This window comes from Oncorhynchus kisutch, linkage group LG18, assembly GCF_002021735.2.
Source record: "Oncorhynchus kisutch isolate 150728-3 linkage group LG18, Okis_V2, whole genome shotgun sequence".
Taxonomy (NCBI): domain Eukaryota; kingdom Metazoa; phylum Chordata; class Actinopteri; order Salmoniformes; family Salmonidae; genus Oncorhynchus; species Oncorhynchus kisutch.
This window is the reverse complement of record NC_034191.2, coordinates 4,741,526-4,756,215: the sequence shown is the minus strand read 5'-3', so window position 1 is coordinate 4,756,215 and position 14,690 is coordinate 4,741,526. Positions and strand designations below refer to the sequence as shown.

General features: G+C 41.8%; 1 protein-coding gene across 2 annotated transcripts in view; it reads right to left on the bottom strand.

Annotated features, from left to right (window-relative positions):
- The window catches only part of hnrnpul1 (heterogeneous nuclear ribonucleoprotein U-like 1), a 57,072-nt gene that overhangs the window by 37,508 nt on the left and 4,874 nt on the right, over positions 1-14,690 (bottom strand). For both annotated transcript variants that reach the window (XM_031795341.1, XM_031795342.1), the window contains exon 5: positions 7,556-7,629. In XM_031795341.1, the coding sequence (XP_031651201.1) occupies positions 7,556-7,629 (74 nt within the window). The remainder of the gene's footprint in view (positions 1-7,555; positions 7,630-14,690) is intronic.

Below are 14,690 nucleotides of genomic sequence, written 5' to 3'. Positions count from 1 at the left end.
GCTGCTATAACAGCCTGCACTCTTCTGGGAAGGCTTTCCACTAGATGTAGGAACATTGCTGCTATAACAGACTCCACTCTTCTGGGAAGGCTTTCCACTAGATGTTGAAACATTGCTGCTATAACAGCCTCCACTCTTCTGGGAAGGCTTTCCACTAGATGTTGGAACATTGCTGCCATAACAGCCTCCACTCTTCTGGGAAGGCTTTCCACTAGATGTTGGAACATTGCTGCTATAACAGCCTGCACTCTTCTGGGAAGGCTTTCCACTAGATGTAGGAACATTGCTGCTATAACAGCCTCCACACTTCTGGGAAGGCTTTCCACTAGATGTTGGAACATTGCTGCTATAACAGCCTGCACTCTTCTGGGAAGGCTTTCCACTAGATGTAGGAACATTGCTGCTATAACAGACTCCACTCTTCTGGGAAGGCTTTCCACTAGATGTTGGAACATTGCTGCTATAACAGCCTCCACTCTTCTGGGAAGGCTTTCCACTAGATGTTGGAACATTGCTGCTATAACAGCCTCCACTCTTCTGGGAAGGCTTTCCACTAGATGTTGGAACATTGCTGCTATAACAGCCTGCACTCTTCTGGGAAGGCTTTCCACTAGATGTAGGAACATTGCTGCTATAACAGCCTCCACACTTCTGGGAAGGCTTTCCACTAGATGTTGGAACATTGCTGCTATAACAGCCTCCAGTCTTCTGGGAAGGCTTTCCACTAGATGTTGGAACATTGCTGCTATAACAGCCTCCACTCTTCTGGGAAGGCTTTCCACTAGATGTTGGAACATTGCTGCTATAACAGCCTCCACTCTTCTGGGAAGGCTTTCCACTAGATGTTGGAACATTGCTGCTATAACAGCCTCCACTCTTCTGGGAAGGCTTTCCACTAGATGTTGGAACATTGCTGCTATAACAGCCTGCACTCTTCTGGGAAGGCTTTCCACTAGATGTAGGAACATTGCTGCTATAACAGACTCCACTCTTCTGGGAAGGCTTTCCACTAGATGTTGGAACATTGCTGCTATAACAGCCTCCACTCTTCTGGGAAGGCTTTCCACTAGATGTTGGAACATTGCTGCTATAACAGCCTCCACTCTTCTGGGAAGGCTTTCCACTAGATGTTGGAACATTGCTGCTATAACAGCCTCCACTCTTCTGGGAAGGCTTTCCACTAGATGTTGGAACATTGCTGCTATAACAGCCTCCACTCTTCTGGGAAGGCTTTCCACTAGATGTTGGAACATTGCTGCTATAACAGCCTGCACTCTTCTGGGAAGGCTTTCCACTAGATGTAGGAACATTGCTGCTATAACAGACTCCACTCTTCTGGGAAGGCTTTCCACTAGATGTTGGAACATTGCTGCTATAACAGCCTCCACTCTTCTGGGAAGGCTTTCCACTAGATGTTGGAACATTGCTGCTATAACAGCCTCCACTCTTCTGGGAAGGCTTTCCACTAGATGTTGGAACATTGCTGCTATAACAGCCTCCACTCTTCTGGGAAGGCTTTCCACTAGATGTTGGAACATTGCTGCTATAACAGCCTGCACTCTTCTGGGAAGGCTTTCCACTAGATGTTGGAACATTGCTCCTATAACAGCCTCCACTCTTCTGGGAGGGCTTTCCACTAGATGTTGGAACATTGCTGCTATAACAGCCTCCAGTGTTCTGGGAAGGCTTTCCACTAGATGTTGGAACATTGCTGCTATAACAGCCTCCACTCTCCTGGGAAGGCTTTCCACTAGATGTAGGAACATTGCTGCTATAACAGCCACCACTCTTCTGGGAAGGCTTTCCACTAGATGTTGGAACATTGCTGCTATAACAGCCTCCACTCTTCTGGGAAGGTTTTCCACTAGATGTAGGAACATTGCTGCTATAACAGCCTCCACTCTTCTGGGAAGGCTTTCCACTAGATGTTGGAACATTGCTGCTATAACAGCCTCCACTCTTCTGGGAAGGTTTTCCACTAGATGTAGGAACATTGCTGCTATAACAGCCTGCACTCTTCTGGGAAGGCTTTCCACTAGATGTAGGAACATTGCTGCTATAACAGACTCCACTCTTCTGGGAAGGCTTTCCACTAGATGTTGGAACATTGCTGCTATAACAGCCTCCACTCTTCTGGGAAGGCTTTCCACTAGATGTTGGAACATTGCTGCTATAACAGCCTCCACTCTTCTGGGAAGGCTTTCCACTAGATGTTGGAACATTGCTGCTATAACAGCCTCCACTCTTCTGGGAAGGCTTTCCACTAGATGTTGGAACATTGCTGCTATAACAGCCTGCACTCTTCTGGGAAGGCTTTCCACTAGATGTTGGAACATTGCTCCTATAACAGCCTCCACTCTTCTGGGAGGGCTTTCCACTAGATGTTGGAACATTGCTGCTATAACAGCCTCCAGTGTTCTGGGAAGGCTTTCCACTAGATGTTGGAACATTGCTGCTATAACAGCCTCCACTCTCCTGGGAAGGCTTTCCACTAGATGTAGGAACATTGCTGCTATAACAGCCACCACTCTTCTGGGAAGGCTTTCCACTAGATGTTGGAACATTGCTGCTATAACAGCCTCCACTCTTCTGGGAAGGTTTTCCACTAGATGTAGGAACATTGCTGCTATAACAGCCTCCACTCTTCTGGGAAGGCTTTCCACTAGATGTTGGAACATTGCTGCTATAACAGCCTCCACTCTTCTGGGAAGGTTTTCCACTAGATGTAGGAACATTGCTGCTATAACAGCCTCCACTCTTCTGGGAAGGCTTTCCACTAGATGTTGGAACATTGCTGCTATAACAGCCTCCACTCTTCTGGGAAGGCTTTCCACTAGATGTTGGAACATTGCTGCTATAACAGCCTCCACTCTTCTGGGAAGGCTTTCCACTAGATGTTGGAACATTGCTGCTATAACAGCCTCCACTCTTCTGGGAAGACATTAATATGAGTTGGTCCCCCCCCCCTTTATGTATGCTGTTGCATTGAGATTTCCCTTCACTGGATCTAAGGAGCCCGATACGATGAAAAACAGACCCAGAACAGTATTCCTCCTCCACCAAACTTTACAGTGGGCACTCTGCATTGGGGCAGGTAGCGTTCTCCTGGTATCCGCCAAATCCAGATTCCTTCCGCCGGACTGCCATATGGTGAAGCGTGATTCATCACTCCAGAGAAGGCGTTTCCATTGCTCCAGAGTCCAATGGCGGCGAGCTTTACACCACTCCAGCCGACGCTTGGCGTTGCACGTGGTGATCTTAGGCTTGTGTGCGGCTGCTCGGCCACGGAAACCCATTTCATGAAGCTCCTGACGAACAGCTCTTGTGCTCATGTTGCTTCCAGAGGCAGTTAGGAACTCGTACTGAGTGTTGCAACCGAGGACAGATGATTTTTACGTGCTTCAGCACTCGACGGTCCCGTTCTGTGAGCTTGTGTGGTCTACCACTTCGTGGCTGAGCCGTTGTTGCTCCTAGACCTTTCTACTTCAAAATGACTTGTTGGAAAGGTAGCATCCTATGACGGTGCCACCTTGAAAGTCACTGAGCTCTTCAGTAAGGCCATTCTACTGCCAATGTTTGTCTATGGAGATTGCATGGCGGTGTGCTCGTTTTTATACACCTGTCAACAACGGGTGTGGCTGAAATAGTCGAATCCCCTCATTTGAAGGGGTGTCCACATTCTTTTGTGTATATAAACATCCAAATTAGAGGTCGACCGATTAATCGGCATGGCCGATTAATTAGGGCCGATTTCAGGTTTTCATAACAATCGGTAATCTGCATTTTTGGATGGCGATTATATCGCAATCCACGAGGAGACTGCGTGGCAGGCTGACCACCTGTTACGCGAGTGTAGCAAGGAGCCAAGGTAAGGTGCTAGCTAGCATTAAACTTATCTTGTAAAAAAACAATCGATATTAACATAATCGCTATTTAACTACACATGGTTGATGATATTACTAGTTGAACTAACTTGTTGCATATAATCGATGCAGTGCCTGTTAATTTATCATCGAATCACAGCCAACTTCGCTAAACGGAGGATGATTTAACAAAAGCGCATTCGAGAACAAAGCACTGTCGTTGCACCAATGTGTACCTAACCATAAACATCAATGCCTTTCTTAAAATCAATACACAAGTATATATATTTTTAAACCTGCATATTTAGTTAAAAGAAATTCATGTTAGAAGGCAATATTAACTAGGGAAATTGTGTCACTTCTCTTGTAAGCAGAGTCTGGGCCACCTGGCTCGTTGCAAACTGTGTAAAGACCATTTCTTCCTAACAAAGACCGTAGTTAATTTGCCAGAATTTTACATAATTATGTTATAGCATTGACGGTTGTGCAATGTAACAGCAATATTTAGATAAACAGTTCCGTATTTCACTGAAAGAATAAACGTTTTGTTTTCGAAATGATAGTTTCCGATTTGACTATATTAAAGGCTCATATTTGTGTGTTATGTTATAATTAAGTCTATGATTTGATATTTGATAGAGCAGTCTGACTGAGTGGTGGTAGGCAGCAGCAGGCTCATAAGCATTCATTCAAACAGCACTTCCCTGTGCTTTAAGCATTGAGCTGTTAATGACTTCAAGCCTATCAACTCCCGAGATGAGGCTGGTGTAACCGATGTGAAATGGCTACCTAGTTAGCGGGGTGCGCGCTAATAGCGTTTCAAACGTCACTCGCTCTGAAACTTGGAGTGGTTGTTCCCATTGCTCTGCATGGGTAACGCTGCTTCGAGGGTGGCTGTTGTCGTTGTGTTGCTGGTTCGAGCCCAGGGAGGAGCGAAGAGAGGGATGGAAGCTATACTGTTACACTGGCAAAACTAAAGTGCCTATAAGAACATCCAATAGTCAAAGGTATATGAAATACAAATGGTATAGAGGGAAATAGTCCTATAATTCCTATAATAACTACAACCTAAAACTTCTTACCTGGGAATATTGAAGACTCATGTTAAAAGGAACCACCAGCTTTCATAAGTTCTCATGTTCTGTGCAAGGAACTGAAACGTCAGCTTTCTTACATGGCACATATTGCACTTTTACTTCTCCAACACTTTGTTTTTAAATTATTTAAACCAAATCGAACATCTTTCATTATTTATTTCAGACTAAATAGATTTATGTATTAAGTTCAAATAAAAAAGTGTTCATTCAGTATTGTTGTAATTGTCATTATTACAAATATATATATATAAAAATCGTCCGATTAATCGGTATCTGCTTTTTTTGGGGTCAACTGGAGTTCTCAGATGTTACTCACTAAAGACCTGTGTGAATACCTCTTTCCAATGAGATCTCTCAGATGTTACTCACTAAAGACCTGTGTGAATACCTCTTTTCAACTGGAGTTCTCAGATGTTACTCACTAATGACCTGTGTGAATACCTCTTTTCAACTGGAGTTCTCAGATGTTACTCACTAATGACCTGTGTGAATACCTCTTTCCAATGAGATCTCTCAGATGTTACTCACTAATGACCTGTGTGAATACCTCTTTCCAATGAGATCTCTCAGATGTTACTCACTAATGACCTGTGTGAATACCTCTTTTCAACTGGAGTTCTCAGATGCTACTCACTAATGACCTGTGTGAATACCTCTTTCCAATGAGATCTCTCAGATGTTACTCACTAATGACCTGTGTGAATACCTCTTTCCAATGAGATCTCTCAGATGTTACTCACTAATGACCTGTGTGAATACCTCTTTCCAATGAGATCTCTCAGATGTTACTCACTAATGACCTGTGTGAATACCTCTTTCCAATGAGATCTCTCAGATGTTACTCACTAAAGACCTGTGTGAATACCTCTTTTCAACTGGAGTTCTCAGATGTTACTCACTAATGACCTGTGTGAATACCTCTTTCCAATGAGATCTCTCAGATGTTACTCACTAATGACCTGTGTGAATACCTCTTTCCAATGAGATCTCTCAGATGTTACTCACTAATGACCTGTGTGAATACCTCTTTTCAACTGGAGTTCTCAGATGCTACTCACTAATGACCTGTGTGAATACCTCTTTCCAATGAGATCTCTCAGATGTTACTCACTAATGACCTGTGTGAATACCTCTTTCCAATGAGATCTCTCAGATGTTACTCACTAATGACCTGTGTGAATACCTCTTTCCAATGAGATCTCTCAGATGTTACTCACTAATGACCTGTGTGAATACCTCTTTCCAATGAGATCTCTCAGATGTTACTCACTAATGACCTGTGTGAATACCTCTTTCCAATGAGATCTCTCAGATGTTACTCACTAATGACCTGTGTGAATACCTCTTTCCAATGAGATCTCTCAGATGTTACTCACTAATGACCTGTGTGAATACCTCTTTCCAATGAGATCTCTCAGATGTTACTCACTAAAGACCTGTGTGAATACCTCTTTCCAATGAGATCTCTCAGATGTTACTCACTAATGACCTGTGTGAATACCTCTTTCCAATGAGATCTCTCAGATGTTACTCACTAAAGACCTGTGTGAATACCTCTTTCCAATGAGATCTCTCAGATGTTACTCACTAAAGACCTGTGTGAATACCTCTTTCCAATGAGATCTCTCAGATGTTACTCACTAATGACCTGTGTGAATACCTCTTTCCAATGAGATCTCTCAGATGTTACTCACTAATGACCTGTGTGAATACCTCTTTTCAACTGGAGTTCTCAGATGTTACTCACTAAAGACCTGTGTGAATACCTCTTTTCAACTGGAGTTCTCAGATGTTACTCACTAATGACCTGTGTGAATACCTCTTTCCAATGAGATCTCTCAGATGTTACTCACTAATGACCTGTGTGAATACCTCTTTCCAATGAGATCTCTCAGATGTTACTCACTAATGACCTGTGTGAATACCTCTTTCCAATGAGATCTCTCAGACGTTACTCACTAATGACCTGTGTGAATACCTCTTTCCAATGAGATCTCTCAGATGTTACTCACTAATGACCTGTGTGAATACCTCTTTTCAACTGGAGTTCTCAGATGTTACTCACTAATGACCTGTGTGAATACCTCTTTCCAATGAGATCTCTCAGATGTTACTCACTAATGACCTGTGTGAATACCTCTTTCCAATGAGATCTCTCAGATGTTACTCACTAAAGACCTGTGTGAATACCTCTTTCCAATGAGATCTCTCAGATGTTACTCACTAATGACCTGTGTGAATACCTCTTTCCAATGAGATCTCTCAGATGTTACTCACTAAAGACCTGTGTGAATACCTCTTTCCAATGAGATCTCTCAGATGTTACTCACTAAAGACCTGTGTGAATACCTCTTTCCAATGAGATCTCTCAGATGTTACTCACTAATGACCTGTGTGAATACCTCTTTCCAATGAGATCTCTCAGATGTTACTCACTAAAGACCTGTGTGAATACCTCTTTCCAATGAGATCTCTCAGATGTTACTCACTAAAGACCTGTGTGAATACCTCTTTCCAATGAGATCTCTCAGATGTTACTCACTAATGACCTGTGTGAATACCTCTTTTCAACTGGAGTTCTCAGATGTTACTCACATGTGTCCAGAGCCACCAAAGTGTCATCAAAGTCCTCCTCCTCCTCTTCAGCAGGGGGCTGGGGCGACCGGGACCTGTACAAGACTGACAGGTTAGTCTTCCAATCACAGCACTGGACTGACGACTGACAGGTTAGTCTTCCAATCACAGCACTGAAGACTGACAGGTTAGTCCTCCAATCACAGCACTGGACTGAAGACTGACAGGTTAGTCTTCCAATCACAGTATTGAAGACTGACAGGTTAGTCCTATAATCCCAAGCAATGGACCGAAGAATGACATGTTAGTCCACCAATCACAGCAAAGGACTGAAAAATGACAGGTTAGACCTTCCAATCACAGCACTGGACCAAGCTAAGCGTTTAGAACTGTGTTTTAGTTAGGGACATAACTAACCTTTACCAAACTACCAAGAACAGGGCATGAAATGATCCCGGAAACATTGTTATAGCAGCAAAGGTAGTACCGACTATCTGTTTTCAACCCCGTTTACTATCTACTGAACAGGACCCAGGTGAGATGGAGACCAAGGCAGAGATGTAGTAGTAGTATAAGTATTCATATTTGTAGTAGAATTAAGAGTATTATTAGCAGTAATAGTAGTAGTCTTTAGTTTTCCACAAGTACATAAGAGTAGTCAGCCAATTAGAAAAAGTAGTCACAGACATCACAAACGGGAACTTTTCATTTCTAACACGTGGGCCCAGAACTTAATTACGCAGCTGACCAAATTAAACAGCATTTTAGTGACGGCAATCCACACTTTGGTTTTGGGTAGAAATGTAACTGCCAAGAAACCCTTTTATTAGCTGCTAGGACTAAAAACGTTATTTTACTCAGCCTGCGGGTGGGGTCTACATGACATGTTTTGCAGAACGAGCCCTAATTGGTTGGCCTATGGTATATTCTAATGACTTGACTTCATCAGAAATACACAGTGAAATGATTGAATATTTTCAACTAAATTTGTTGTGGTATTGTGTAGAAAAGACTTGACAATTTAAAATGACTGAAAAATGTATGAATTCAGTGTATTGTTAGTTGTTTTGGATATCGTCTAGGTCGAGATGATCGGGACTATTTTCGAAGTAAGAGAACGTGAAACCTTTTTAACATTAAAACTTTTATTTTCTTGAGATTAGTCATATTTACAGTTTTACTGCAAGATGAAGTACAAATATGTTCTTTAAAATTAGGTAAATAGCTCATATTATCTTGAAAAATAAATGTAAGATTAAATTGAAAAAATAAAAGGGTTATATTAGTCTTAAGTTTTATATTTGTTTTACATATATATTTATATATATTTTTTTATTGGGGGGGGGGGGGGGTTTATCATTAGGTAGGTTTTACTTTTTTCCTGATTCCGTTTGTTGTTTCGCAAACCCTTTTTCCCACCAGGTTTTCGTTCTCAAAATCCAAATAATGTATAAAAAGAAAAACAACAAAATTGCTCAAACCACTTTTGAGGTCTGGAAAAAAATTGGAGAAATGTAGATTTTTGGTGTAGTTACCCTTTAATTCCAGTGTGCACCTATGAAAAAGTTGTTACATAGCAGTATTTTTACAGTACCAGTTAAAGGTTTGGACACACCTACACATTCAAAGGTTTTTCTTTATTTTTACAGTTTTCTACATTGTAGAATAATAGTGAAGACATTAAAACTATGAAATAACACACATGGAATCTTGTAGTAACCAAAAAAGTGTTAAACAAATCCAAATTTATTTTAGATTCTTCAAAGTAGATATCCTTTGCCTTTATGACAGCTTTGCACAAACTTGGCATTCTCTCAACCAGCTTCCCCTGGAATGCTTTTCCAACAGTCTTGAAGGAGTTCCCACGGGGCGGCAGGGTAGCCTAGTGGTTAGAGTGTTGGACTAGTAACCGGAAAGTTGCAAGTTCAAACCCCAAGGTACAAATCTGTGGTTCTACCCCTGAACAAGCAGTCATAGAAAATAAGAATTTGTTCTTAACTGCCTAGTTAAATAAAGGTAAAAAATTCAAAGAAAACATATGCTGAGCACTTGTTGGCTACTTTTCCTTAACTCTGCGGTCCGACTCATCCCAAACCATCTCAAATGGGTTGAGGTTGGGTGATTGTGGAGGCCAGGTCATCTGATGCATCACTCTCCTTCTTAGTCAACATCACTTTACACAGCCTAAAGGTGTGCTGGGTCATTGTCCTGTTGAAAAACAAATTATAGTCCCACTAGATTGGATGGCATATCGCTGTGGTATCCATGCGCATCCGTGTGCCTTGAATTCTAAATAAATCCCAGACAGTGTCACCAGCAAAGCACCCCTACACCATCACACCTCCTCCTCCATGCTTCACGGTGGGTTACTTGAACTCTGTGAAGCATTTATTTGGGTTGCAATTTCTGAGGTTGGTAAACTCTAATAAACATATCCTCTGCAGCAGAGATACCTCTGCTGAGCAGTTACCATACCAGGCGGTGATGCAACCGGTCAGAATGCTCTCGATCCTCTGCAGTAGAGGTAATTCTGGGTCTTCCTTTCCTGTGCCGGTCCTCATGAGAGACAGTTTCATCGCTTGATGGTTTTTGCGACTGCACTTGAAGAGACTTTAGAAAGTTCTTGACATTTTCCACATTGACTGACCTTCATGTCTTAAAGTAATGATGGACTGTCGTTTCTCTTTGCTTATTTGAGGTGTTCTTGCCCTAATATGGACTTGGTCTTTTACCAAATATGGTATTTTCTGTATATCCCCCCTACCTTGTCACAACCCAACTGATTGGCTCAAACACATTAAAGAGGAAAGAAATTCCACAAATTCCACACCTGTTAATTGAAATGCATTCCAGGTGACTACTCATGAAGCTGGTTGAGAGAATGCCAAGAGTGTGCAAAGCTGTCATCAAGGCAAAGGGTGGCTACTTTGAAGAATCTCAAATATAACATATATTTTGATTTGTTTAACACTTTTGCTTACTAGATGATTCCATATGTGTTATTTCATAGCTTTGATGTGTTCCCTATTATGTCTTCTACAATGTAGATTAGAAAATAGTCAAAATAAAGAAAAACCCTTGAATGAGTAGATGTGTCCAAACTTTAGACTGGTATTGTATGTGATGGTAGAGTTTGAAAAAACAAACACCCACTGGATTAATGAAAAATAATCCCGATATTATCATATAAGCATAGTCCACTTTGTACTTAACATTAAATTGAGAAGGTCTTTAAAGAAAGCCTTTCCATCGACCAGAAGACTGTTTTCATTAGCGGCATCGCTAACGGCTACGCAAAGAGGTGGTCGCACGCGCCGCACACAAACAGACGCGCGACTTAAGATAAATGTATTAATTAATTTTCAATAAATTCAGTTGATTCCCTACTAAGGTCAATAAAATGCCTGTTTTAATGCCTGGACTTGACAACAACAAAAAGCCTAGGCCTTACAAGTAGCTTATGCAAAAAAGCCTAGGCCTTACAAGTAGCTATTGCAAATAAGGGAACTAAATGAATGGCTTCCTTCACCGATGCGATCTGGGAGAGTGGCTCACTTCAGCGTCACTGTCTAGCGAGGCCCTGACGTCCTGGGAAAGGAAACCTGGGACTCCAACGTCACTGTCTAGCGAGGCCCTGACGTCCTAGGAAAGGAAACCTGGGACTCCAACGTCACTGTCTAGCGAGGCCCTGACGTCCTAGGAAAGGAAACCTGGGACTCCAACGTCACTGTCTAGCGAGGCCCTGACATCCTAGGAAAGGAAACCTGGGACTCCAACGTCACTGTCTAGCGAGGCCCTGACATCCTAGGAAAGGAAACCTGGGACTCCAACGTCACTGTCTAGCGAGGCCCTGACGTCCTAGGAAAGGAAACCTGGGACTCCAACGTCACTGTCTAGCGAGGCCCTGACATCCTAGGAAAGGAAACCTGGGACTCCAACGTCACTGTCTAGCGAGGCCCTGACATCCTAGGAAAGGAAACCTGGGACTCCAACGTCACTGTCTAGCGAGGCCCTGACATCCTAGGAAAGGAAACCTGGGACTTCAACGTCACTGTCTAGCGAGGCCCTGACATCCTAGGAAAGGAAACCTGGGACTCCAACGTCACTGTCTAGCGAGGCCCTGACGTCCTAGGAAAGGAAACCTGGGACTCCAACGTCACTGTCTAGCGAGGCCCTGACGTCCTAGGAAAGGAAACCTGGGACTCCAACGTCACTGTCTAGCGAGGCCCTGACAACCTAGGAAAGGAAACCTGGGACTCCAACGTCACTGTCTAGCGAGGCCCTGACGTCCTAGGAAAGGAAACCTGGGACTCCAACGTCACTGTCTAGCGAGGCCCTGACGTCCTAGGAAAGGAAACCTGGGACTCCAACGTCACTGTCTAGCGAGGCCCTGACGTCCTAGGAAAGGAAAACTGGGAAATCCTTCGGTTTACTGTCCTGATGTGATACTATGGACATATAACCACATGGTAATGATTAACGAATAGCAAAGGGATATAAGAGAGACTTTATTCAGTCGGTTTGACACCTTTTTAAATAAAACTAGTCAACACTTCCTGTTCGGTCGCCAATCACACAGTACATAGTCTACTGTACGCCACGACTCCGTAGCTGGCTATGTGAAACACGCGAAAGAAAATAAATGAAAGTATCAAAAAACAATAATTAGGATTGAGGATAATTAATAATAATTAAGAGGATTGAGGATAATTAATAATAATTAAGAAGATTGCCTCATTACCACTTACATTACATCGGACGTGCAAATTCACCAGCATCCTGCTCTCTCCCTCCGTGTAAAGACATTTCAGAATCAGTAGAAAGGCCTCTTTAGTGTCCTAAGTTTTCATAACTGTGACCTTAATTGCCTACCGTCTGTAAGCTGTTAGTGTCTTAACGACCGTTCCACAGGTGCATGTTCCTTCATTGTTTATGATTCATTGAACAAGCATGGGAAACAGTGTTTAAACCCTTTACAATGAAGAACTGTCAAGTTATTTGGATTTTTATGAATTATCTTTGAAAGACCTGAAAAAGGGGTGTTTCTTTTTTTGCTGAGTTTAGTAGCAGTAGTAGTAGTAGTAGTAGTAGTAGTAGTAGTAGTAGTAGTAGTAGTAGTAGTAGTAGTGGTAGTAGTAGTAGTAGTAGTAGTAGTAGTAGTAGTAGTGGTAGTAGTAGTAGTAGTAGTAGTAGTAGTAGTAGTGGTAGTAGTATTAGTATGAGCAGTAGTAGTAACAGTAGTAGTAACAGTAGTAACAGTAGTATTAGTAGCAGCAGTAGTAGTAACAGTAGCAGCAGTAGTAGTAACAGTAGTATTAGTAGCAGCAGTAGTAGTAACAGTAGTAGTAACAGTAGCATTAGTAGCAGCAGTAGTAGTAGTAACAGTAGTACCAGCAGTATTAGTAGAAGCAGTAGTAGTAACAGTAGTAGTAACAGTAGTAACAGTAGTATTAGTAGCAGCAGTAGTAGTAGCAGCAGTAGTAGTAACAGTAGTATTAGTAACAGTAGTAGTAGTAACAGTAGTAGTAACAGTAGCATTAGTAGCAGCAGTAGTAGTAGTAACAGTAGTAACAGTAGTATTAGTAGCAGCAGTAGTAGTAACAGTAGCACCAGTAGTAACAGTAGTATTAGTAGCAGCAGTAGTAGTGGTAACAGTAGTAACAGTAGTATTAGTAGTAACAGTAGTATTAGTAGCAGCAGTAGTAGTAGCAGTAGTAGCAGTAGTATTAGTAGCAGCAGTAGTAGTAACAGTAGTAGTAGTAGCAGCAGTAGTAGTAACAGTAGTATTAGTAGCAGTAGTAGTAGTAGTAACAGTAGTAGTAACAGTAGTAACAGTAGTATTAGTAGCAGCAGTAGTAGTAGTAACAGTAGTATTCGTAGCAGCAGTAGTAGTAGTAACAGTAGTATTAGTAGCAGCAGTAGTAGTAGTAACAGTAGTATTAGTAGCAGCAGTAGTAGTAGTAACAGTAGTATTAGTAGTATTAGTAGTAGTAACAGTAGTATTAGTAGCAGCAGTAGTAGTAGTAACAGTAGTGTTAGTAGCAGCAGTAGTAGTAGCAGTAGTAGTAGCAGTAGTAGTAACAGTAGTAACAGTAGTATTAGTAGCAGTAGTAGTAACAGTAGTATTAGTAGCAGCAGTAGTAGTAACAGTAGTAGTAACAGTAGTAGTAGTAGCAGTAGTAACAGTAGTATTAGTAGCAGCAGTAGTAGTAGCAGTAGTAACAGTAGTATTAGTAGCAGCAGTAGTAGTAGCAGTAGTAGTAACAGTAGTAACAGTAGTATTAGTAGCAGCAGTAGTAGTAGCAGTAGTAGTAGCAGTAGTAGTAACAGTAGTAACAGTAGTATTAGTAGCAGCAGTAGTATTAGTAGCAGCAGTAGTAGTAGCAGTAGTAGTAGCAGTAGTAGTAGTAGCAGTAATAACAGTAGTATTAGTAGCAGCAGTAGTAGTAGCAGTAGTAGTAGTAACAGTAGTAACAGTAGTATTAGTAGCAGCAGTAGTATTAGTAGCAGCAGTAGTAGTAGCAGTAGTAGTAGTAGTAGTAGTAGCAATAGTAACAGTAGTATTAGTAGCAGCAGTAGTAGTAGCAGTAGTAGTAGTAGCAGTAGTAGTAACAGTAGTATTAGTAGCAGCAGTAGTAGTAGCAGTAGTAACAGTAGTATTAGTAGCAGCAGTAGTAGTAGCAGTAGTAGTAGCAGTAGTAACAGTAGTATAGTAGCAGCAGTAGTAGTAGCAGTAGTAGTAGCAGTAGTAGTAGTAACAGTAGTAACAGTAGTATAGTAGCAGCAGTAGTAGTAGCAGTAGTAGTAGCAGTAGTAACAGTAGTATAGTAGCAGCAGTAGTAGCAGTAGTAGTAGCAGTAGTAGTAGTAACAGTAGTAACAGTAGTATTAGTAGCAGCAGCAGTAGTAGTAACAGTAGTAGTAGCAGTAGTAGTAGTAGTAACAGTAGTAGTAGCAGTAGTAGTAGTAGTAACAGTAGTAATAGTAGTAGTAGTAGTGACAGTAGTAACAGTAGTAGTAGTAGTAACAGTAGTAGCAGTAGTAGTAGCAGTAGTAGTAGCAGTAGTAGTAGTAACAGTAGTAACAGTAGTAATAGTAGTAGTAGCAGTAGTAGTAGTAACAGTAGTAGTAACAGTAGTAACAGTAGTAACAGTAGT